The sequence below is a fragment of the Marmota marmota genome, unplaced genomic scaffold (genome assembly GCF_001458135.2).
Source record: "Marmota marmota marmota unplaced genomic scaffold, marMar, whole genome shotgun sequence".
NCBI classification, from domain to species: Eukaryota; Metazoa; Chordata; class Mammalia; order Rodentia; family Sciuridae; genus Marmota; species Marmota marmota.
In genome coordinates this window covers 7,107,521-7,132,016 of record NW_026000119.1, presented here as the reverse complement: position 1 = coordinate 7,132,016, position 24,496 = coordinate 7,107,521, and the positions used below count along the sequence as shown (strand labels likewise).

The window sequence follows — 24,496 nt, the reverse complement described above, 5'->3', positions numbered from 1 at the left end:
AAAAAGAAAAAGAAAGCATTGCTTAATTCAGAACCACAAAAATTCTACTCCAGTCTTGTCTTACAGTTTTTTTCCCCCAAAAGACAGGATATCACTGTGTTGCCCAGGCTGGACCCCAGCTCATGATCTGCTTGCTTCAGCCTCCCTTGTAGCTGAGATTACAGGTGTATGCCCCTGAAGCCAGCTTGTCTTCTAACAATTTTATGGTTTAACTCTTCCATTGAAGTCCTGCGTCATTCTCATGTACATCTAGGGGAACAATCACTGAGTTAGAAAGATACTTATGTTCTATAATATAGCCTAGAGTCTCCTCTGTACAGTTCTGAATTAACATTACAAGTCTATTTCTTTAAAGCAAATAAATAAGACCTACTTAGTGAATGTGACAAGCCTGAGCTTTGGATTTGTATGTTTTTCAGGCAAGGTGCACACTCCCAGCCTTCATGTGAATGGCTCCTTGATCCTTGCAATTGGTTCAATGAGGCCACTGGACTTTTCCCTCCTGAATATCCAACACCAGGATGGCAGGGTGGAAGACCTCCTGTTCCATGTTGTGAGCACTCCCACCAATGGTCAGCTGGTGCTCTCAAGAAATGGAAAAGAGTCTCAGCTGGACAAGGCTGGCCATTTCAGCTGGAAAGATGTGAATGAGAAGAAAGTGCGTTTTATACACAGCAAAGAAAAGCTCAGGTGAGTCAATGTTGCTGATCTCCCCCATCTCTTTTCCATCATTGCTCTGGCCCCCACCTCCTCTTTTTAAATAGCTAACCCTTCCCATCTGGGGAAAATCAGTACTCCTCAAATGTGTTCAGCTGCCTGTCATCATGTCCCTGTAATTGTTCAGAGAGTGTACTTCTGTTTGAGACATTTTCATTTTATCACATAATTATGGGTAATTCTCTGATGTGACAGGAAAATTCTGAGTATAATTACCCACTTTTTTGGCCCAGTAGAAACAAAACTGGTTATATAGCCAGATGCTAGAGTTGCTTCTTCCCCATGAGCATAACATACAGGGAATAGCGGGCAGATAAAGAATGGAGCACGTGTTTTTCAAGGTGTGATGTGGTCCCTGGAATTTCAGAGTTGGAAGGAAACTTAGAGTCATAGTTAACTTTTTGTTATCCACATTATAAGATTAATTGTGGCTAATTTCTAAGCCCCATCCAGTTTTCTCCTGATGCTTTACACATATCTGGCTATCTTCCCCACCCAGCTGACATATGCTTCAGGAGTTCAATTGAATGTTAAAACGAACCCAAGCAAATATAGCCCCATAATTAGCAGAGTAAATCTACTAAACAGAAATCAGAGAATGCATCCCAAAGATTAGCCTCTTGGATTCTCCTTCACCCTGCTCTGCTTCATTAGTGCAGATAATTCACCATAGACTATTTGTGTAAATAATGATTTGAAGACCACGAAACCATAAGAACACAGTGAATATTCTCACTGTCAATACTAAATTTGAGGATTTTATTTTATTATTTTTGTTGCTTATTTATTTTGAGATTCAGGCAAAGCCATAAGTAGGGAGAACAATAGATGGCACTTTCTCTGTGGTAGTTCAGAGCTGATGATGCCAGTAACCTCAGAAGGTCATATTCTAGGAATAAGAGCAACATTTACTGAGTGCTAGCTTTGAGCCAGGCGTTATGGTAAATTTTTTACATGAATTATATATATGGATTATATGTGTTCTCAGTCTATAGATAAGAAAACCGAGACCTGGGAAATTTTGCCTAAGACCTCATAACCTGAGAGTCTAGAGCTGAGACTCCAACCTGACATTCTCTGAGTCCACAACCCATGCCTCTAGCCACAATGATATCTGCCTCCCCAATATTATAGGGACAATAGGCTTGCTTTCATCCTCAAGGGGCTAAGATCACTACACAGAGAAAAATATTGTGCTACGGAGATGGAATATTTGAAGCCACAGAGTCACTCATCAAATCCCTGCTCCATTTCTCCATTTACTTTTGCTACAAGTATAGTTCTTAAGTATCCACATTTCTCTCTCTCTCTCTCTCTCTCTCTCTCTCTCTCTCTCTCATGCACACAGAAATAGACACAGACACACAGAGCTTCACAGCAGAATCCCTTGTGAAAAGCGTAAAGCTTCACAGACAACCAACATTAACCCTCTTCTCTATTTAACATCTTTAACCTCACATAACCTACAGAATCTTAAGCTTTGTACCCCTAAATAGGACAAAGAATGACAGTTTAGGGAATTCCTACACATCTCTTTTTCTAGGTACCTATTTTAATACTGGATTTTCTTTACCTAAAAATTAAAACCAAAGAAATAACAGAAGAATAATAAAATGAGGTTGTTAAAAACTTGTGAAAATTAAAATTGTCTTTGAATGACAGAGAAGAAAAAGAAAAACTTATACTTGCTGCATAAGTTTGTGGGTTTTGTTCTTTGCCATGAAAATACTGACCATGATTCGTTGATTAAAATTCTTTAGGATTGGATTGCCCCTGGATTAGAATGGCTGCTGTGGAGTAAAAGACAACTTGTAAATGTAGTCAGAGTGACTGTGATAAGCTGGTAGTGCTCAGATGCAGAGTGCCACCAAAAATCATTTCTCCTTCTTGGTTCTTTCCATTGTTTCTGTCAGTTACATCCTGTTGAAGCTTGGAGGTGGGAGCAAAGAGGGACAGGATTTAGATGGGGAAGAAAAGGAAAGAGTGGTTGGAGTAGGAGGGAAGGCAAGAATACATTTTTTAAAAAATCAGGTTTATTGGGCTATAATTTGCATTCAATAAAATTCCCTATTTAAAAGCATGCTGTTCTATGAGTGTTAACAAATCTATATGGTCTTGTTACCACAGTCAAGACATAAAAGAGTTCCATCACCCTCCACCCCCCAAAATACCCTTTTTATAGTTACTCCTTTCCTTCCAGCACCTGATCTGGTTTTTTAGCCCTGTAGTTTTACCCTTTCTAAAATACCCCTTGAATGTAATCAGACAGTATATGTGGTCTTTTGCTTCTGGCATTTTCTACAATGCTTTTGAGATCCACCCACATTCTTTCAAGTATAAATAGTTAGTTCCAAGAATACCTTTTAAAGAACCTTTGAAACAATGGTCCCTGCAGTAGTCAAGAATTCCAAAGCTCCCATGGTGCATTAACCACATATATCACCAGCCAGCTGTGAGTTCTGTGCTTGGATCAGCTTTAAAGGTGGGCAACTCATCCCTGCCCTTCCAACAGTCTCTGAAGCTGCTGGAACAAAACTCCTTTAGAGGGATTCAACCCACAGCAAAGAGTGATCCTTCTTTTATTGTTAATTGGGACTGTTTGGTTGCAAGTGATGAAAATCAACTTGAACTAGATTAAACAAAAGAGTGAGGTTATTATAATGTTGCAGAAGTGGCTCAGACCTCAAAGACTTGAAGAGCACTGGTGCTCCAGGGCAAGTCCAGAAGCTAGAACTGGAAATGTGAAGCAGGACTCAAACCTTCTCTCATCCCTGTGTCTCCTTGCTCATAGACTTCATTGACCCATATCCCACAGGCAGGCTTGTTCCATATTCTCATTCACATGGTAGGTTCTGGTTATCCCGTAGTAAAATGGTGAGACTGACTCAGGCCAAGTCCAAATTTCCATGGAAGAACAAGCCATTCTTCCCTAGTCTTGCCACAATGAATGTTGGAATGGTAGGGAGATAGATACTGCAAGCATTGTTATTGGGTGTCGACTCCTGTGAATTGAGAAGGGGATGGAAGGAAGGTTTGTTGAAAGAAGGAATCACTGGGAACTGGGTCAGAGACTACACAAGATTCCTTTCCATTCTATAATGTGTAATAATGTATCACTAACCTGTCTTGGCCTGACAACTAATATACAAACTTAGCTGTTTGTATATTCAGTTTAGAAAAACAGAGAACAAAATAGTCATATTATTATTATGTTATAACAAGGTCTAAGAACACAAAGCATTTTTACCTGCATCTTACTATGTCATCTTTGGTAATTTCTGTTTACATTTCAGATATCATATTACTGTGGTGGTTTGATCCAAATTTTTACATCATATAACCTGAAAATATTTTTGATCCTTTCTCTTTCTACAGAATAATTTAATGACGTATTTTCTCATTCTTTTTGGGGTACTTTTTAGGAAAGGTTACTTTTCCTTGAAAATTAGTGACCAGCAGTTCTTCTCTGAACCACAACTGATCAACATACAAGCATTTTCAACACAGGTAATAAAAATACCGAGCAGTTAACAATTTTACATGCTTACTAATTCTCAAGAACAAATTAAGCCTTCTTTCAGTTTTAGCAAAAATGATTGAGCTATATTAATCTTAGTTTTATCATGAAATGCCTCTTGAGTAATTTTTAGTACTTTTGATAATAACATCAACAATAATAATTACTAATGCATGTATAGTTCTTAGTGTTTCACATAAGTTATCAGTTGATACATACACCAATCTCATGACATACTGTTATCCCCAGTTTATAGATGAGGAAACTAAGGCACAAGGGGGTTAAATAATGTGTCTGTAGTGTTGTAGCTAATAGTCAAGATTTGTGCCCAGCAGACCTGGCTTCAGAGTCTGTGGTCCAAACCCTTATCTTATGGTGACTTACTATACTATACCAAACCTGACACTAGTCCTGCAGAATAAATCTGTTCCAGTTGTGAAGACTTCCCTTATTCTTAGGTAAATAAGTTTATTTTACTTCAGTATTTCTCTCTCAAGGGTTTAGAATCGTTAGTAGTTGGAGGATCTTACATCAGCTCCTACATGAGGTGTCAGAGTGGTCCTCAGCCAAACATGGATCTGAGGAAATCATAGTAGAAGCTGTAAGACACAGTGTAATGGCCCTTCACACTCATCTCTTATCACTCACTCTGTCAAGTTGTACTTATGTGTCCAGAATACACACGGTGGTAGAAGCTCTGAGAACTGGGCTTGAGGGACTGAACAGCTAAAATGTGCTAAAACAATAGGAAGATGGTGTGTGTATGTGCGTGTGTGTGTGTGTGTGTGTGTGTACATGCGCATGCGCACGCATACATCATTAACAGCAAGGACATGATGTTGAGAACTAAGACTACCTAAATATCCAGACCTTACTATTGCATTAATCGTGATTCCAGGAAGGACACTAGATTATTGTTTTTAACTCATATTTTTATCTTTTTGATCAAAAATGAAAAAAAAAACATGAGGGACAACATAGACTTGAAGAAGTGACTGCCACATGGTGTTAATAACCCAACTCAGTTCTTCTTAATGATATTATCACGTCAGGGATAACTTGAAGTTTAGGAGTGATTAGAAATTAATCCTACTTAAGTGTGTAAATTTTGTTTTAATTAATGCTAATACATGTCATCTCTGTAAATATAGGCCAAAGGGCCAAATTCAGTCTTAGGATATACTGGCTTAGGTGTTCCTTAATTCTTAAACATTTTGCTTTGACCTCTTCATTTGGGCTAATATAGTTACTCCAATGAAAGGCGTAGGGTAGGTATTAGCAGGTAACTTTCTAATCTGAGATGATGAGTTCCCACAGTTTTTTGAGTTTTGTCTGTTTTCTACTTTCCCTAAGCAAGTAGATAATGAGGGCACATTTTATTTATGTATTATATGATAAACTCTTCATTTTAACTTTTTAAAGTGGAATTTTAAAAAGAAATTTTAACTTATTTTTGTTCCTTTAAATTTTGTATTATTTCAATATAGTCTTGAGCCTCCCTGATATTTTCTCATGTAACTGAATTTAGTCTATTTATGGACTTTGACATCACCTCTGACCTTTCCTCTTTCAGACTATGAGGGGCCATTCATTCCCACATACAGACTCACAGCTTTAGAATTCTCAGGAATGTTGAGGAGTAGCTACCATCTAATTTTCCACTACGTGGTGATTATCATAATGATGCATTAGTTAGACATTACTTTAATGGAAATTTTAATTTCTGGGAGGCCAGAAAGGTGCTTGAGTAGTTTTGTTTTTTTTTTTTAAAGCCATTTGGAATAAAGAAGACAGTATGTTGAGAAAAGTCTTAGATGGTTCAACTTCAAATGGTATTAAAAAAACTAAGAAAATGTTTTCTTTGGCTTCTGGCCTCATTGAGTGTATGTGTATGAGGTTTTTTTCTGTTGTGACTCACTAACTTTTTTCTTCATGAAAGAACATTTTATCTGCTTACTCAATTGGTGGGGGGAACCAAACAATCCCAAGGAAAACGTTAAAGTTAGCAGTGTTGTACGAATTAACCAGGTGGTTGCCTGACTCATCCAGATCATAATCTCGTGGGCTTTCTAGGCTGAACTGGGATGGGACTCTGTCAAGATTTGAATGGGAGAACTTGAAAAAACTTGCTGGGAGGGACCAGAAATAGCATGACTTCAAAAAGCAAAAGTGCCTTACTCTGAGTCAGCATATTGCATAGTGGCCTAGAGTGAAGCACTTAACTCCCAAAGACAAGTTCAAAAATTCTATAGCTCCTGTTAGTCTTTATTGAATGCAGATAACTGACTGGCCTTCCTGGTACTGAGCTGATTTCATTAACAATGTAGAGGATATAATGCAAATGAAGAGAGCAGATGAAATAGAAATTTAGAAGCTGAGCAGATGAAATAGAAATTTAGAAGCTGGAAGCCCTTTTTGATTGCCTCTTATCGAGACTATGGTCTTAAATTGACTTGAGAAACCTCCAGAGTCCAGAGATGTAAAGTAACTGCAACCACTGTTCTTACTATGACCAGCTGCACCTCTGACAAATGCTTTCACCATGGTACAGGGTTATTACTTTGCCATAGCACCTACAGTTTCTTAAAAGGCATAGAAATATCAATCAGGTTGCCACTCTGATCCACTGAGTTTCCCTCTCTTTCCCTAGTAAATGACTATTCTTCCCTGCTTCCCTTCAACTCCACAGGCCCCATATATGCTGAGAAATGAGGTTCTCCACATTAGCAGAGGAGAGCGGGGAACCATCACCACCCAGCTCCTTGACATTCGAGATGATGACAATCCCCAGGATGTGGTCATCGAAGTACTTGATCCTCCACTTCATGGCCAATTGCTCCAAACTCTTCAGTCCCCCACAACCCCTATCTATCATTTCCGGCTGGATGAACTCTCCAGGGGCCTTCTCCTCTATGCCCACGATGGCTCAGAGAGCACATCTGATGTTGTGGTCTTGCAGGCCAGTGATGGACACTCCTTCCAAAATATACTGTTTCATGTGAAGACTGTGCCCAAGGTGAGTGTCATTCTAGTTTCATTCCTTGCACCTAAATATGAAGTTCACTGATAATATTTTGCAATGCTTATAAAGTTAGGATATGGGTAGTTATTCATTTATTCAAGCATAACCTATTACATGGGTGCTCATTAAGTACCTATTATATAAGTAATATATTTTGGCAGTAATATATAGTAATATATCTTGTTAGCAACACACTTGATCTCTATAAATGGGATGATTTGCAACTCTTTTTGTTGACCTACTCCTGTAAAACTGTATTATTATTCACTGATCCTTTTGTCTCCTGCCTGAGAATCAAGGCATCTTGGTATTTGTCTGCCCTTCTAAAACAGCTCATGGAATGAGAAGCCCTTGGTCAGTAATCTTAATGAATTAAAGGGGAGAATTCAGCCATACTGTTAGCCTGTGAGCCCAACTGAAATGGGATAAAGGAACCCTCCTTTTTGGTAATCATAAGGGTCTTTGGCCTAGGGGCTAAAAGTGTGTTTATCATTCTGAGTCACTGATGTGTCACCTTATTTTTTTCCTATTTCCATGAGTGCTGGTGTTATTATTTACTTATTATTTTTATTTGAAACAATTTGGTTTGTGTGTGTGAGAGACCTCATTCTAACAAATTATATTGATATAATCATGGACTTAATGTCTATATTATACTTTTCTAAAATATTAAAATATAACCTTTCTATAAAATTTTATCCATGTACTACATTTTTGGATATTACAAATGAGATGGTTATCACACTTTATGAAATACTGAGCTAACCTATGCTAGATCACACAGTCCTACTGAAAAATATTTTCCAGTCTGGGCACGGTGGTACACACCTATGATCCCAGTAGCTGAGGCGGCTGAGGCAGGAGGATCACAAGTTTGAGGTTAGCCTCAGCAATTTAGTGAGACTCACAGCAACTTAGTGAAACCCTGTTTCATAATTTTTTAAAAAAGGCTTAGAATGTAGTAGAATATAGCTCAGTGGTTCAATCCCCAGTACTCCCCAAAATCTTCTTTTCAAAATTTAGTGATATTTCACTGGAAGACCTTTTCTCAGTAGCATCCTGAGTGCCTCTTTTCCATGGCAGTAGTTTAGAAAACACATTTTTTTTTAAAACTTTTCATTCCAAATATCACTACCTACAGAGTTGTCACTAGTGATTAGCTTGAGAGATTGACTTGCTGAGGACAGTTTAAAATCACTTGTCACTTTCTCACCAATGATCACTCTAAATTTGCAGTGGAGCCTCCTGAAGGGAAGCAATTGAATCTAATATGGTCTTCTAACTAGTTTCTCAGTCTCTTGTCTCATCATTTTCAGCTGCTGAACACAGTGATGGTGGCGAGCGAGAGAGATGGGAGGATGTGAAGGCTGATTAGGAGACGGAGTTGGCAGATGGCCACCTCGTAGCTAATCCTAATTATCACTCTCCTGCAGTCACCCTGGGAGATGAGGTTTAGTTATGAAGAGATGAAGTCTAGACAGATGCAGAAAGTTTCTCCCTTCCTTGTTTTTTTTCCAGAGGCAGTCCTAGATTTCAGTGCAACCCTCATGGCCACCTTTCCTATGGTGGTTCCAGTCTCCATGTTGGGAGTTCAGTTCATTGTATTACACAATCATTTTGTGTGGAAAGGCTCACAGCTGAAGGGCATTTCTAGGATTTTAGCTGCATTGACTAACAAAACTAATAAAAATAGAATTGTCATCCTTAAATGAGACAGAAGGCACAGAGGTTTGGAGTCCTTGAAGTCCTTGTAACTTGCAAGTCATGTGTTTTTAATGTGTCTGCTTGTGATTCCTAAATGGAGTGTGGGTTGGCCCTCTCCCTTCCCCCTTTCCATCTCACCATCTCATATACTGCTGTTATGGATCTATGACGTCACTCATAAACATGAAGAGGAACAGTGAAACCAGTGGCCAGAGCCCTCGCATGTAACAGGATATGCTAATAAACTTGAATATAATTTTATAGTATTATACAAATATTATCAAATTATTATCCCTTTAGAAACTCAGAATCTTTTTCCTTCTACCACTTCTACTGATGCTTATGCTATCTTGCTGAAGAAGGTAAAGATAGCAACTATTATGACCTTATTTCTTCTAGAGGAAATTCTACCATGAGTGGAAGGGTTTTTTTTGTTTGTCTGTTTGTTTTGTTTTTAACATTTATTGGACACTAAAGTGTGATGTGAATTGTTCCTTTTGAATTGCAGATTTATTCTGTGATATTTGTACAATTATCGTTAATTTTCCAAAAGAGGAAACTAAAGTGTAAAGAAGTTTGACAACATGCATTTTTATAAAGGTGCTTAGGGCTGGGGCTGTGATTTCATTTCAAGTGCATCTGCCTCCTGTGTTTATCAGACTCTTTTCTTTCTGGCCTTTGTTTTTCCATGTTCTTATTTCCTACATGGATAAAATGAAGACGATTATTTAGTCATTTTCTTAATGTCCTGTCCAAGCAGACTGGGCCTCAAGCCTCCTGGACTCTTCCCTTTGGACTTAACCACAGCTTATTACAAGCCAGGCTATTTATTATCAGAAATCTACTGGGCACAAGAAGAAAAAAAAATGGCCTCAGTTGCTACCGCATCCAGTAGTTATGCAGTCAGACATGATTGGTTTCATTCTGATAGCCATTTTGGAAGATGGGCATGAGAGATCTTAGCCTGAGGCTACTTGTATGTTAAATTTGGAGAGGGACCAGTTATTGGCTAATGCCTAGCTGGCAGCTTAAATGGAATGGCCAAAGGATTTCAGTTTAGTGAATGAATGGATGTACTTATTAACCCTAATATTGTTCAACAGAAGCTTAGCCTGTTTCTCTATTCCTTCTGAGAGGAAGGAATTGAAAAAGGAATCTTTGTGAGAAGAGGGACTATTTCAGTTTTAGTGTCTTGAGCCCAGCATATTATAGGGGTTTGGTGCATTTCTGTGGGCTGGGTAGATGAGTGATGGATGCAAGGGCCTGAGGGGACAGGTGCCTGTGTCCCTGTCTTGCCATAGGTTTCTGTGTTAGATGAGAAGCACCCCAGCACCTCTGCTGCCTGAGGGGAGGCTCACCGGGCACTGAGTGGAGGAGCTGTTTGTTCACCCTGGTTTTTCAAGTTATATACCAGTTCCCCCAAACTTGGCCTGGCAGTGAATAAACTTGACTGCCACCTCCAGGCTTGTACTGAGCTGCTGAGGAAATGGAACCAGGATTGATGCTGAAACATGTCCAGTTAGAGGAAGGAGGCAAAAAGAAAGAAAGAAAAAGTAATAAAGAGAAAGCCCTACTGAACAGGCTTTCATTAATTGGGTGGATTACCAACCCCAAGTCTGCTAGAGAGATGATTCCAAAGTAATTCAACATCCAATAAGGGCTAAACTGGCCTGGGGAAAGAAGTCTGGTGGGCTTCTTTCTACTGCTGGACTTTCAAGGAATTATCTGCTTTCTCATTAATTAAGGTGCCTGTGGAAATCATGCCTTTTTTCTATTCTGATAATAAATCTGATGATCTTTCTGACCTTGTTTATTGTTGTTTGGATGGTTGTTTTCTGCAGCCGGGTAATGCTTTAATGTTAAAAGCCCCCACTGTCATACTGTGCATTGGATTGAAAATCTATCCTGGTGGGTCATTTCTAGCTGTGGTAATGCCTATGGGCAGCTACAAAGCACTGTTGTGTTTCCCCTCAGTTTCATCAATGACTGCCTTTCATTGGTGGTCTTGCAGGGATACAGTTAATTTGATAATAATGATGTTTGTAAGAATTATAGTTATCAATGGTAAAAAATGTCTATTTGTATGAATAAGAGCCTGTTTCCCAAATAAATAAATCCTTGCCACATGTCAGGGTTTTACCTTTTGGCAGGACTTACCTTAGCCTGTTTAATTCAGTGTCTGAAAAAGTGCATGCTCAGAAACATTTTGTTGATATAAATATTTACATCAGTAGAAATCTACCTGAAGCAAAGGTCCTATATTTCTGACCTGAAGTAGCAAGCCTCTGAGGCTCATGCGCACCTTAACAAACACAAAAACTTTCAAATTAGCTTCCCCTCGGATAAATTTGACTTTATATCTGTCACACCACATGCTCCTTCCCTAAAGTTCACAAAGTCCTACTACATTAAATCTTAAAAGTGATGGTATAAATGAAATCTTACAAATTAAAGCATATTTTTACAAAGTAAGTAAAATGATAGGGTCACTGTTATATCCAACTTTAGTCATTTTCTAAAGAGTGAAGTTTTTAAAACTTTGTCTTGCATATTTTAGCTAGGAGTTGGAGTACACTATCATTTGAGCTAAAGTTACATCATTGATGTAATTTTAATTTTTAATTTATGGGATTGGGAGCTTTCATTTTGTTTGTGAGATTTTTTTCCCCCAAAAGATGGAGGCTTATGCTCTTACTTCTCGTTTGAAACATTAATATTTTTACTCAAATATAATAAATATGTAATGGCTAAACTTTATTACCAACACTTGCTTGCCTATTGTTCTATGAAATGAATTAGAAGAACTATTTAATATAAAGCACTGTTTTAATCATGCCCTCAATTTTACTTGTTAAACTTTCATCACCTGCTAATGTACTCTGGAGGATTTATCAAACCTCATTGGGCAGGAGATTATTCAACTAGTAATATAGCTAATTTCTTGAGCCGACAGGGATATATGAGCCAATGTGCAAGAAAAAAAAAAAAACCTACAAGGAGACAAATTCCAAAATGTCAGAGCCACTGGGAAAATTATATTAAAATTTGGCTTTTTGGACACTTTACCTGTAGAAAAGAACTTATAGCCATCTGTTCTCAAATATTTCCTCACCCTCTCCCGGAAGAAAACAAAACAACAACAACAAAAAAACATCATCATGACAAGTGGGAAGATTTGTATTTCTTTGTTTTAAACTACTTTATTGAGAATGATTGGTAAGTAAAAAACTCTCTGTATTTAATATGCACAATTCAATGAGTTTGGAGATAGGTACACACCCATAAAACCATCATCACTTCAGAGTCATAGACACCATCACCAACCAAAGTTCCCTCCTGACCCTTTAATGTCATTACTTCTCTTTATGGTAAGAACATTTTACCTAAGATAGCTCCTCTTAGTAATTTTGAAGTCTACCATACAGCATTGTTAGCTTTAGGCATTATGCTATATAGATCTCAGAATTTATGTCTTGTAGAACTGAAACTTTATGTCCTTTTTACTGTTATCTCCCTATTTCCTGTCTTGTAGCTTCCATCAACTGCTGTTCTACTCTCTGCTTCTATAAGTTTGACTGTTTTAGATTCCATATATAAGCAAGATCATCCAGTTTTTTTCTTTCTGTGTCTGGCTTATTTCACTTAGCTAAATGTCCCCCCAAGTCCATCCATGTTACAAATACAGGATTTCCTCCTTCTTTGAAGCTGAATAATATTCTGTTTTCCTTAGTGATTTGACGACTTTTTTTTTGTAGTGGTATACATTGATTCCTTTCTCTCCATCTTTTGTGTATCTACTGCAGACTCTTTTGTGACTACCATGAGGCTTATAAAACATCTTATAGCTATAATAGTTCATTATAAGCTGATAACAATGTCTCTTCAACCACATACAAAACTCTCCACTTTTATGTCTCCCTGTCTCTCACCATTTTGTTATTGGTATTATAATTTATATCCCTGTAAGTCATAAATCCATTAGTAAGTTTTATAGCTATCATTATTTTAATAATTTTTTCTTTTAACTTTTATACTAGAGTCATTAATTACCACGACTATGTAAATAGTAGTTATGCTGTATGTAGGGAATAATGACTAGAAAAGTTTCTACATGTTCACTATACACATGATTTTATTTTTTCCCGGGTATTTTTTGTCTGTAGTTGGGTGAATCCATAGATGTGGAACCCGTGGATACAGAAGGCCAACTGTATTTGCTCTAGCCATGTTTTCTACTTTCATGTGTTTTCATGTTGCTAATTAACATCTTTTCATTTCAACTTGAAGAACTTTGGCATTTCTTGTGAGACAGGTCCAGTCATGATAAATTCTGTTGGGTTTTGTTTGGGAAGGTCTTTATCTCATCTTAATTTCTGAATGACAGCTTTGCCGGTAAATTATTCTTGGTTGGCAGTTTTCATCTTTAAACATTTTGATTATCATTCCACTCACCTGGCCTACAAGATTTCTGCTGAGTGATCCACTGCTAGTCTTCCAGGGTTCCTTGCAAGTGATAGGCGATTTTTCTCTTGAGAATGTGCTTTGATGAAGAGTTTATGTTCAATCTATTTGCAGTTCTTTGGGCTTCATTAATCTGTATGTTCATTTCCCTCCCCAGATTTGGAAATTTTTCTGTCATTGCTTCTGTTTTGTTTTGTTAATTTATTGAGATGAAGTTCACATGAAATGCAATGAACTATTTTAAGGTGAATAATTCAGTAACATTTAATGCATTTATAAGGTTGTACAACTAGGTAGTGGTTGTACAATTCCAAAACACACCCTTCCCTCCAAAATGAAACCTTACACCTGTTAGAGTAGTTATTCCTAGTTCCCTTGCCCCCTCACGCCTCCACCCGCAAGCCCTTGCTAAACAACAATCTGCTTTTTGTTGCTATGTTTTTACCCACTCTGGATGTTATATTTAAGTGGAATCATACAGTTTGTGAATTTTTGTACCTGACTTCACTTAACTTTTTTTAAATTTTTTTTATTTGTTCGAAATAGTTACATATGACAGTAGAATGCATTTTGTCACATTAATTATAAATGGAGTATAACTTCTCATTCTGGTTGTACATGATGTAGAATCATACTGGTCATGTAGTCACAGGGTAATACGTAGGGTAATAATGTCTGATTCATTCTACTATCCTTCATGCCCTTTCCCCTCCCTTCACTCCCCTTTGTCTAATCCTTTGCTTCTGAAGCGTGTGTTTGTGGTACACAGAATTCTAGATTTCTGGGGGTTTCTCTCTCTTCTTCTGAGGGGTGAAGGGTACTGGGGATTGAACTCAGGGGCACTCGACCACTGAGCCACATCCCCAGCTTTATTTTGTATTTTATTTAGAGACAGGGTCTCACTGAGTTGCTTAGTGCCTTGCTTTTGCTGAGGCTGGCTTTGAACTCTAAATCCTCCTGCCTCAGCCTCCCAAGCCACTGGGATTACAGGTGTGTGCCACTGCACCTGGCTCATTATTTCTTTAAATAAACTTTTTGCCCTTTTCTCTTGGCACTGAACTGTACCATCTTGAAGAGGGTGATATGGATTAAATGAAACATTTTTCTTATCCTCTTCAGTATTCCACCAAGGTGCTGAAACCTTTTAGCTGGACTCATGGGCTTTGATGAAGATAGTTATCTGTGGATGGTAGTTAAAATTAAGTTTCTAGGGCTAGGTGTGTAGCTTAGTGGTAGAGTGCTTACTTAGTATGCACAAGGCCATGGGTTTGATCCTCAGCACTACAAAACATTTTATAGGGTTTCTTGGGGGTGGGGGCTAAAACCTCCTATTCCACCATCTTGCTGACATCCAAGAATTGTACTTCTTATCCTTAGTGTCATTTTCATTTCTTCTTAAGTGCCAAAAGCAATAATTCAGAATCGGAGGCATATATACTATTCATTTTAAGCTTAAATATTCTCAAAGATCTACTGTGAGCCACTCTAAAAGATTGTAGTCTCTAATCTGAAAATAGTTCTTGGTACTTGAGCATGACTGCACATCTCTTGGATACTTTTTCAAATGTGAATTCTTATTCAGGAGGTCTGATTCAGAAGATCTGGGGTAAGGGCCAAGATTCTACGTATCTTAAGTTTCTAGGTGCTACTGTTCTCTAAGCACTGAGTTACAAATTGTACTATTTCCTAAATAGTTACACAGGAATAATAAAGAATTATATTGATAAAAGTACAGTCAAGACAGAGATGTAATACAGAGCCATCTGGGGAATGTGTGCTCAGGTCCCAGTACTTACTTGCTTAGAATAAAATAAACAAACAAACAAAAAACTGCATTGCCTATTTAGTCCAGTAATGTAATATTATTGACATATAATTGATCTCTATAACCAAAATTAAAGTTGACTAGGCTGCTTTTATTAGAAATATTCCTAGCAGTTATGAAACCTGTGTCCCAATGTGTCAGGGCATTTTAAATTCTCTTGGAGTTAGAGCCTTTTCTCCCAGAATTCTGGTAGACTATATGCAAAATTACTGACATACTTTTGATGTTTCCGTAAATAGCATGCTAGATCCATTACGAAAGAGAAAATTCTCTGGGATTTTGCCCCTGAGCACCAATCAGCATAGAAAGTGCCTTCATGACTGTTCTCTTGGGCACCATTTGACTCAGTTTCTTGATACATGTGGTGAAAATGGGCATGACTGACTTCTTAGAGGTGAAATGCTCAAGTGTCTAGTAATTGCAAAAGAATAGCTGTTGCTTTCTCTTCTGAGTGTTCTCCTGAGTGTGCTGTTTGCTGTGTTGTTTATTGGCATATCCAAAAACAACAACAATAATTTAGAAAACCATTCTTTCCGAAATGTCCTGTTTTAAAATATCAGATTCACTGATTTTTGAAGTACAAAAACAAATGGAAAACTGGACCTTGGCAGCCACTAATCGCATTCTGTGGAAAATGTCAATTATGAGGTTTGGGAAGAGGGTGTACACCTTGTAAATCAGGAATGGCAGCACTTTTTAATGACATTAGTTTAGCAATTAAAGTGGTGGCTTTCTCGGGAGTGCTAAATAGGTGATTTCTTCCAGCCAGCTACTCTCCACTTTTGGTCGCTCACTTTCAATCAGCCATCAGGCCTGTCCATTTCACTCTGTGTGTGTTTCTCGAATCTGTTTCTAACTATTCGTTCCCATTGCAATTACCCTCTTACAGGCCTTGTTCTCCTCTCCCCTGAGCCATTGCAAGAACTTGTTAAATGATTTCTCCAGCTCCAGATTCATCCCAATGCTAGTCACCTCCATCTCTTGCCCTTGGAGGCTATCTTTCTAAAGACAGGCTGATCATTCCATCAGTGTGATCATCCCATTTCCTTCCCTGAAGACACCTGTTTTCTTTCCAGTGCTGATAAGATGAATTGAGACTTTTAGAACTGCTTCTACTTTTTAGTAGCCCTCCAGAAGACACTCTCACTTTTTATCCACCCTTCCCCTGGCTTCCTCAGCTCTACTGGCGCCAAACAGTTGGACATTTATCAAACACAGTATGTTGTCTCGCATTTTTGCCTCTGCTTAAACTGGGCCCTCTGCCTAAAATCTGTTTCACCACTTCACTACTTAGAAAGCCCATTCTTTTTGTTATTCAGAAATGAATGATTCTTCTTTAGGAAAATCTTCCGGAGAGTTCCTTCTTCTATGGCCTCATGGCTCCCTGCTGAAGCTTCTTAAAGAGCATCACTGTGAAGCGTCCTAATTATTTGATAATTGTATGTCGCTCCTTCTGAAGTTGAGATCTTGCTTTCAAACATTGTTGCATATTTCAGTTCTGTAGCAAAGGAGCTGGCATAAATAGGTACTCAATAAATAACTCTTTTGAATATAGTGGATGGTGAGAACAGAAGGGCAGATAGGTGGACAAAAGAAGGAAAGAAATAGAGAGACAGAAAGAAAGAAATGGAGAATGATGTAAATTATTGGCTCATGAAAAATTAAAAATCAGAATATAGACACTTATAAATGTATACATGCACATATCTACACATAATGTATACCCATGGTTCATACTATGACTCTAAACTATAAATCTCTCTTTCTTATCAAATGATCTTTTGCAACAAAAGGACCTGATAACTAGTGCTTTTCAGTATTCATGTGTTCTTATTATTCTTGGTTCCAATTCTGCCCTTTTCCCTTATTCTAGAATGATGGAGCACTTCGGCTTGTAGCTAATTCGATGGTATGGGTTCCAGAAGGGGGGATGCTGCAGATTACCAACAGAATCTTACAGGCTGAAGCTCCAGGTGCCAGCGCTGAAGATATTGTCTACAAGATTACACAAGATCACCCCCAGTTTGGTAAATTTTTTTTCTTTGCATGGTTTCATCTCTGCATTCAGCAGTCTAGGACTTGCTTTTGTACAATGCCATGAGCAAGGTTGCAGTTCCAGTGAACTCTCTAATTTTATACACCTCTCTTAAAAGCAGAGCAATTTCCACACCTACCACACTGCACACATTTGCTAGGTAGTGAGTAAATTTTATAAATACATTATATATAACAGCTAAAGCTTAATTTAAATTTCTAATAACTTAATTTTGCATACTAGAAATCTGGGATAAACCAGCCTGTTAACAGTCAATGACTAATTAATGGATGTCAGTTAAATTTCAAAGGTCAGGCTCTCAAACTCTACCTTACATCATTCTCAGACCATTGCCAGACTTCTTGATGTGAATTTTAAAAAGTATATTTCACAGAAACATTCTTCAGCATTCACCACTGTTACTTCTTCCAGCAAGATAGTAGAATACAATAACCAGAGAAATTGCCCATTGTCATTGCCTAAAAACGCTGGATAAAATGTAGCAAGAATGGTAAGGTGTTCATAGCTGAGCATCCAAGATTGTAAAGCATTCATAGCTGAGCACTCAAGAATAAAGAGAAACTCCAGGTGCCAGCAGCGAGGAAGGCACTGGAGTCAGTGTGCAAGAGCTCAGGGTACAGCGTCCCTGAGAGGGGCACTCTGTCTCAGGAACCTGGGAACTTAGGAGTTAAGATTCATGCACAAACAGGGAGCTGAAATTAAGACCCCGCCTAAAACCAGGGCTCTGGAAGGATGGTCCTTCACTTTAGAGAGACAGAATAGGAAAGAAGAGGCTCATCAGCACAGAGACCTGCCTTTCTCAGAGTAGAGCAAAATGTCTGCTGAGAATTTAGAACTTCGAGCCTATTTCTCCTTCAGATCCAGGATTAAATTACAATATATGCCTTGTGCACAACACCAAAAATGGAGACTTTATTAATTAAAATTAATCTAAGGCCAATGACACTTCTTGGGTTCCTTGCAGGAAATATAAACCACTGTAACAAGGCCTACTCTCCACCAGGCCACTAGGACTCTCAGATCAATCCACTGAGGATTAGTGCAGAACCCAAAACCAAAAGACACAGGAGGACACAAAATCAAAACAAACAAGGTGATTAAAACCCCAAGAATTTCAAAGAAAGGAACAATCATTAAAAACTATGAAATAGGTATATTTAAAATGGTTTAAAGACCTAAAAGAAGGAGTCACAACTGAAAGAAAATTTCAAAATGCAGTATAAATAAAGGAACAGGTAGAACAGGTAGTGGATTTGTTTTGTTTGAGGTGGGGTCTGGTGTTGTTTAGGCTGGCCTTGAACTCCTGGACTCCAGGTATCCTTATGAGTCATCTTCCCACGTGCTGGGACTACAGGCATGTGCCACTGCACCCAGCTTAGGCAGATTTTTTTAAGTACCTAAATTGATCATCTAAAAATGAAAATTATATTCATAAAAACTAAAAATCCACTTGGCACATTAAAAAGCAGAGAAAGAATATTTTTTCCCCCTCTGGGTTATCACATTTTAAAAATTATGCTTTTTCTGTAGTGAGGAAAAAATTAACTCTAGACAATTTGAAAATAATTCCAGTGTCCACAGACATTAGAAAGCATAATCTTATCAAGAATTGATATTATAATTATAAAACAGTCTAGTTGAGATATAATAGAACTTTATGATTGTGAAGAAGGCAACTGTACTCCCTTGGGCCATAGGTTTCTTCGAGAAATTAGGTCAGATAATTTTTTTACTTCCTGTTTAAATAATTTTAGACTTAATTGAAAAGTTGCAAAAATAATTCACAGTTCTTGAATACTTTACCCATCTTCTCCTAATGTTAATATCACACATGACCATAGAGCAGTTATTGAAACCAACAAATTCACATTAACTATCTATAGATCTTATTCAAATTTTGCCAGTCTTCTCACTAATGCTATTTTTCTTAACCAATCCAGAACTCCAGCTTGCATTTAATTGTCATGTCTCCTTGGCCTCTTCCAATGTGTGACAGTTCTCTGCTTCTTTTCTTTAATGACCTTAATACTTTTGCAAAGTACTTGTTAGATATTTATAGAGTGCTGCTCAGTTTGGGTCTGTCAGGTGGTTTTTTTCTTTATTAGATTAAGATTATGCTTTTTCCCCTGTTTCAGTGTACGATATCAGAAGGTGCATGATGGCCCTGTCTTATTACTGGTTAACTTGGCTAAAGTAATATCTGCCAAATTTCTCCACTGTTAAGTTAGTGTTTTCCCATTTGTAATTAATAAATATCCTGTTCTTATCTTACTTCCAACTACTGATTTTAAGCTAGATAACATTTCAATCCTTTTCATCTCTAAAAATCTAAGACTCTTGTATTAAATTCTCTATCTTGATTATTAAAAGCGAAAAGCTAAGCCCCCAAATTTCACAGAAACAGCCCAATGTTTCATCAAATATTAAACAGAACAATGCTGAATTAAATTGCTTTAAGCAGAAAAAGTTTGCCATTTCTGCTTAATAAATGCCATGTAGACTTTATTGTGATCCCTTTCTTACTGTAACTCTCTTAATTAACTTCTTCCTGTGAACATAATCTTTCTTTGTGTCCAGATCTCACTACTAATAGTAATCAAATCACATTACCCTTGGGAACTATTTAAGAGTGGAAAGAGTGGTGAGAACTAGACACCTGTCTACCTTCCTCCATCTGTTCAGTGAGGTGCATCTGTGTAGCGGTTACCTCCTTGGCCCCTGGCTACTGTGAACTCCCTTATCACTTCAGAAGGTTCAGGTTGGACTCCAGGCATTTTCTAAAGAGTTGACCTTGGAATGCAAATAAATATAATTTTTTTTCTATATTATGTGCATAAAGGGCCTAAATTCAACTGCTCCCAGATTCACCACTATTTTCAAAAAAAGGTTTAGATGAGTTGATTAATACTTGTACCCTTTGCTACTTCATAGATTTGAAATAAATTTAATAGGATGGTTTTAACAAAGTACCTTGAACATCATTTGAGGGAGAATCTGACTTAATCATACTGCCAACTCTAAATTATTCATCATAGTATAAGAAAACTGTTAATAGAAATTATCTCAATCCCAACATAATTCATGGAGTTCCAAATGAGATTCTAATCCTTAATAGCTATTAAATTTTCTCTTCAAAATGCTTAGTTAAAATATAAAATTTGGTATACAGGGAATCCCAAATGGAGATGATTTTCAGTATTTTAAACCTGTGTCATATCCTTGTATGATATAATCATAGAAGCAGAGGTGAGGTGCTACAGAAAAGGTTGTTTCTCTGGGGAGTGATATTGGACAAATTGTATCATTATATTATATGCATGTATGAATATATAACAAATCATATTATTATATAATATGATCAACTATAATGCACTAATAAAAAAATGTGGAAAGAGGTGGGGGAAAAGGGTGCCTCTTACCACTGTATGGTGACTCTCACACAATACCAGTATTTCTCCTTGTCCACTCATGAGCTTGTCACCAAGGTTTCTGTATTAAAACACATCCAGTACTGAACTCTTTGTCCTCCCTCCAACCTGCCATCCTCCTGTTGTTATATTTTCACACATATTATTCCATAATATTATTACATTACTATTACTTGAGTGATTTTTATAGAATGAATTCCAGCCTCTCTAACAGGACTACCAAGCTTTATAGACTTTCTATATTCTGATCACACACATTATGTGTTCTAAATCAACTCATGCCATTCACCTTCTGAGAATCTCCCAGTGGCTTCCACTTGGTTGGGGGCTGATCTCTAGGGATAGGAACTGCATCTTGCTTATCTTTGAATCCCCCTAGTTTCTAAGGGCCTCGTTTAGTAAATAGACCCATTGGGTTCTACTTATTGCATTGAATCTAATGAAATTGGCCAATATCCTGTGATTCCTGTCTGTCTGTATAGCATGGAAGAAACTTTTATATGAAAAATAATTTATTAGGCCTCATTAGGAAAATTCTGCATTACTTTTCTATTTTAGAAGGCCAAGTAGCTAAGAAATCAGCAATTGAGTTGTTTTCTGTCCCTTCTACTTGTCACATTTGCATTGTGGTGATTTCCTTTCAGAATATTTTCTGGCTGTATTTGCACTCATAAAAAAGTCCACATCCTGGGAATTCATGTCTATTAACAGCACCTTATGAACAAAATTTGAGTTGGGAGAGTGGTAATGGAATTTTTGACTAGGTACAAATGAAAAATAATATAAGAAAGAAAACTAGAGTGAGTTGATTCCACACCTGATTCTGTAAAGAAGAGTAGTGATCTTCTTCTTATATTTCAGTATTTCATTACCATCCAGGACATTATGCTCATTTTAAACTTGAATTTAGAGCATCTAAATATTAGAATGAGTGTTTTCTTTGGCTAAGAAAATAAATTTCTCTAGGGTAATTAAAATGTGCTACCAATTTTTTGGGGAAAAAGAATGTGCAGTCAATTGCCCAGTATATCTGTTTTAAGAACTCCGTGTTATCCTACTGAATGTTTTAAAAATAGACAAATAAACACATAGACATTATTTTTCTCCTCCACCTCACACTCTTCCATGCCTTTCACTATCAAAGGTGAAAGGATGGCTTCTTTCAGATTTATTGTTATATGCCTTTTCGTGTAAATATCGCTTATTTTCAGCAGTTCTTCTATTTCGGTTTCACCTTCACTTGAAGGTATATTCTTCTTGTGAAATTTTAATTGTTTCTATAACACCTCTGTATTTGTGATCTCACTTTAAGACAACAGTAGCTTCAGGTAAATAATAAGCAGTAAAAACAGATTTGGTGGTGTTTAGAGTTATATTTTCTTGCTTCAGTTCAAATAAAGTTTAAAGAATGAAGGAGGAGAAAACGTGATCAGTTATTTATCAAGATTAATACTAATACATATAAACAAAATACTTTTGATTGATAACGGAGGTTCATGACCAAGAATATGAGCTTCAGATCTAAATCCTCACTCATTACCTTATCAAATATGTGATGACCACTGAACTTCTCTGAACCTAAAGAACTTCATCTGATGAATTAATTCTTGGAGATTCATGGAGATGATAATAACATCATTTAGAAGTATTAAATAGAAATTACAGTAAGGATGAACATTTGTGAAGTGTTTACTGCAAGTTAAGCATCCCTTATCCAACAGGCCAAGGCCACAAGTATTTCCGAATTCAGATTTTTTTTTCAAATTTTGGAATATTTGCATATCTATAATGACATGTCTTTGGCATGGGATCCATGTCTAAACATGGAAATTCATCTATGTTTCATATACACCTTATGCACATATCTCAAAAGTAATTTTATACAGTATTTTAAAAATGTGGTTGCATTTTCACTATGATCCATCACATGAGATCCAGTGTGGAATTTTCCACTGTACCATCATGGTGATGCTCCAAAAGTTTTGGATCTTGGAGCATTTCAGATTTGGATTGTTATTTTACAGATTTTTCACATTACAAATGCTCAACCTGTGTTATCCTTATTTTACCGATGAAGAACAGTGACTTACAGAGCATAAGTAAGCTCATGCAGTTGGAAGTGGTGGAGCCACCACATAGAGTCTGGTGCCTGCCATATTTTTTCTAGTATTAGCTATTTATTTTCATTGAACAGAACTCTCCCAAGAGCATCTTTCACTGAATGTTTTCTAATTTTCTATTGTGTTTTTATACCAACTTCCTGGTTAGAAAATTGTTGCACAGAAAGTTGTGTATAGAAATGAATCCATCCCATGCCTGATGTTTGAGTGTTTACAGCCTACACTAACTACTATTTTGGCCTCCTTTATACAACTTTATATGTAAATTTTCCTTGGTTCTTTTAGCTGAAAGACTGGGAATTCTATATCTAAAGATGAATTTAATAATATCTGTTGAGTTCTGTATTAACATCCTTTCCTTCATATTAAATAAAAACAATCATTTATTTTTAGTTAAAAAAAATAAAAGAGAAGGATGGGGAAGGAGGATAAGAACTCTTAACTTACTCTCCCCAGATCTCCTCATTGTGTGTCCTCTGGTTTCCTAGGGGAAGTGGTCCTTCTGGTGAATATGCCTGCGGACAGTCCTGCAGACCAAGGGCAGCACCTGCCTGATGGGAGGACAGCAACCCCCACCAGCACCTTCACCCAACAGGACATCAATGAAGGCATTGTGTGGTACAGGCACTCGGGAGCCCCAACCCAGAGTGACTCCTTCCACTTCCAGGTATCCCCTGTTTCCTGGCTTTTCTGAACTCTGCAGAAAGCCTTCACCCTCATTTATAAAATTGGCCAATTTTCTACAATGGCCTGAAAATCATGTTGGGAAGAAGAAAAAATGCAACTAATAGCATTAAGAGATTTTTTTTAACTGTCTATTTAGATATATAGGTGCCTTCACAAGCAATCATCCACTCCAAAAAAAAAAAAAAAAGGTTTATGTTAAATAATGGCCCAAGTGTTCAGAAAAAAAAAAAAATCCTTCAAAATAGAAAAATCCTTTATGGGGAAAAATCTTATTTTTTAAAATGTTCTTGAAGCATTTAACATCTTATTAAAATCCTGGACTTATAGCCAAACTCAGTAGGTTTGAGTGTGAGTTTTGCCACTTTACTTGCCACTTTACAATTACTTGAGCAACATCCTTGTGCCTCAGGTTCCTCATTTGTGAAATAGAATTACTGAGAAAATTGAGTTAATACATACAAAGCATTTTTGAAAACTGCCTATCAAATAGTAAGCACTATGTAAGGATTTGTTACTGCCCTTTATAAAAATTGATAAAATACTTGATTGTAAGGAGACCTGGAGTAAGTTAATGAATGGATAATTATACTGGCTATATTCTACTATGAATATATTAGAAATTAATAATGAAAAGATAATAAAAAATTTAAACCCCTTGGAATATTTTAAATAATCTAAATAATTACTAGGTCTTAAAGGAAATCAAAGCAGTAAACTATTAAGAAATATTGATGAGGAAGAAATCAGTTATCAAAACTTAAATGATGTAGGCAAAATTATACTCAAAAGAAAATTGATGGCAGCTCTTATTATTGAGCAGTAAAGCACAAAAACAAATGGACTAAATATTTAACTCAAGAAGCTAGAGAACCACAATAGAAACCTAAGGAAAGTAAAAAGAAGGAATTGATAGAGACCAGCAGAGGGGTCGATTAATTATGAAATGCTAGAAATTATAA

The 24,496-nt window shown here is 37.1% G+C and overlaps 1 protein-coding gene across 2 annotated transcripts in view; it reads left to right on the top strand.

Annotated features, from left to right (window-relative positions):
• The window catches only part of Fras1 (Fraser extracellular matrix complex subunit 1), a 426,519-nt gene that overhangs the window by 284,977 nt on the left and 117,046 nt on the right, over positions 1-24,496 (top strand). For both annotated transcript variants that reach the window (XM_048784792.1, XM_048784791.1), the window contains 5 exons: positions 420-690; positions 4,140-4,224; positions 6,924-7,250; positions 17,120-17,273; positions 23,339-23,517. In XM_048784792.1, the coding sequence (XP_048640749.1) occupies positions 420-690; positions 4,140-4,224; positions 6,924-7,250; positions 17,120-17,273; positions 23,339-23,517 (1,016 nt within the window). The remainder of the gene's footprint in view (positions 1-419; positions 691-4,139; positions 4,225-6,923; positions 7,251-17,119; positions 17,274-23,338; positions 23,518-24,496) is intronic.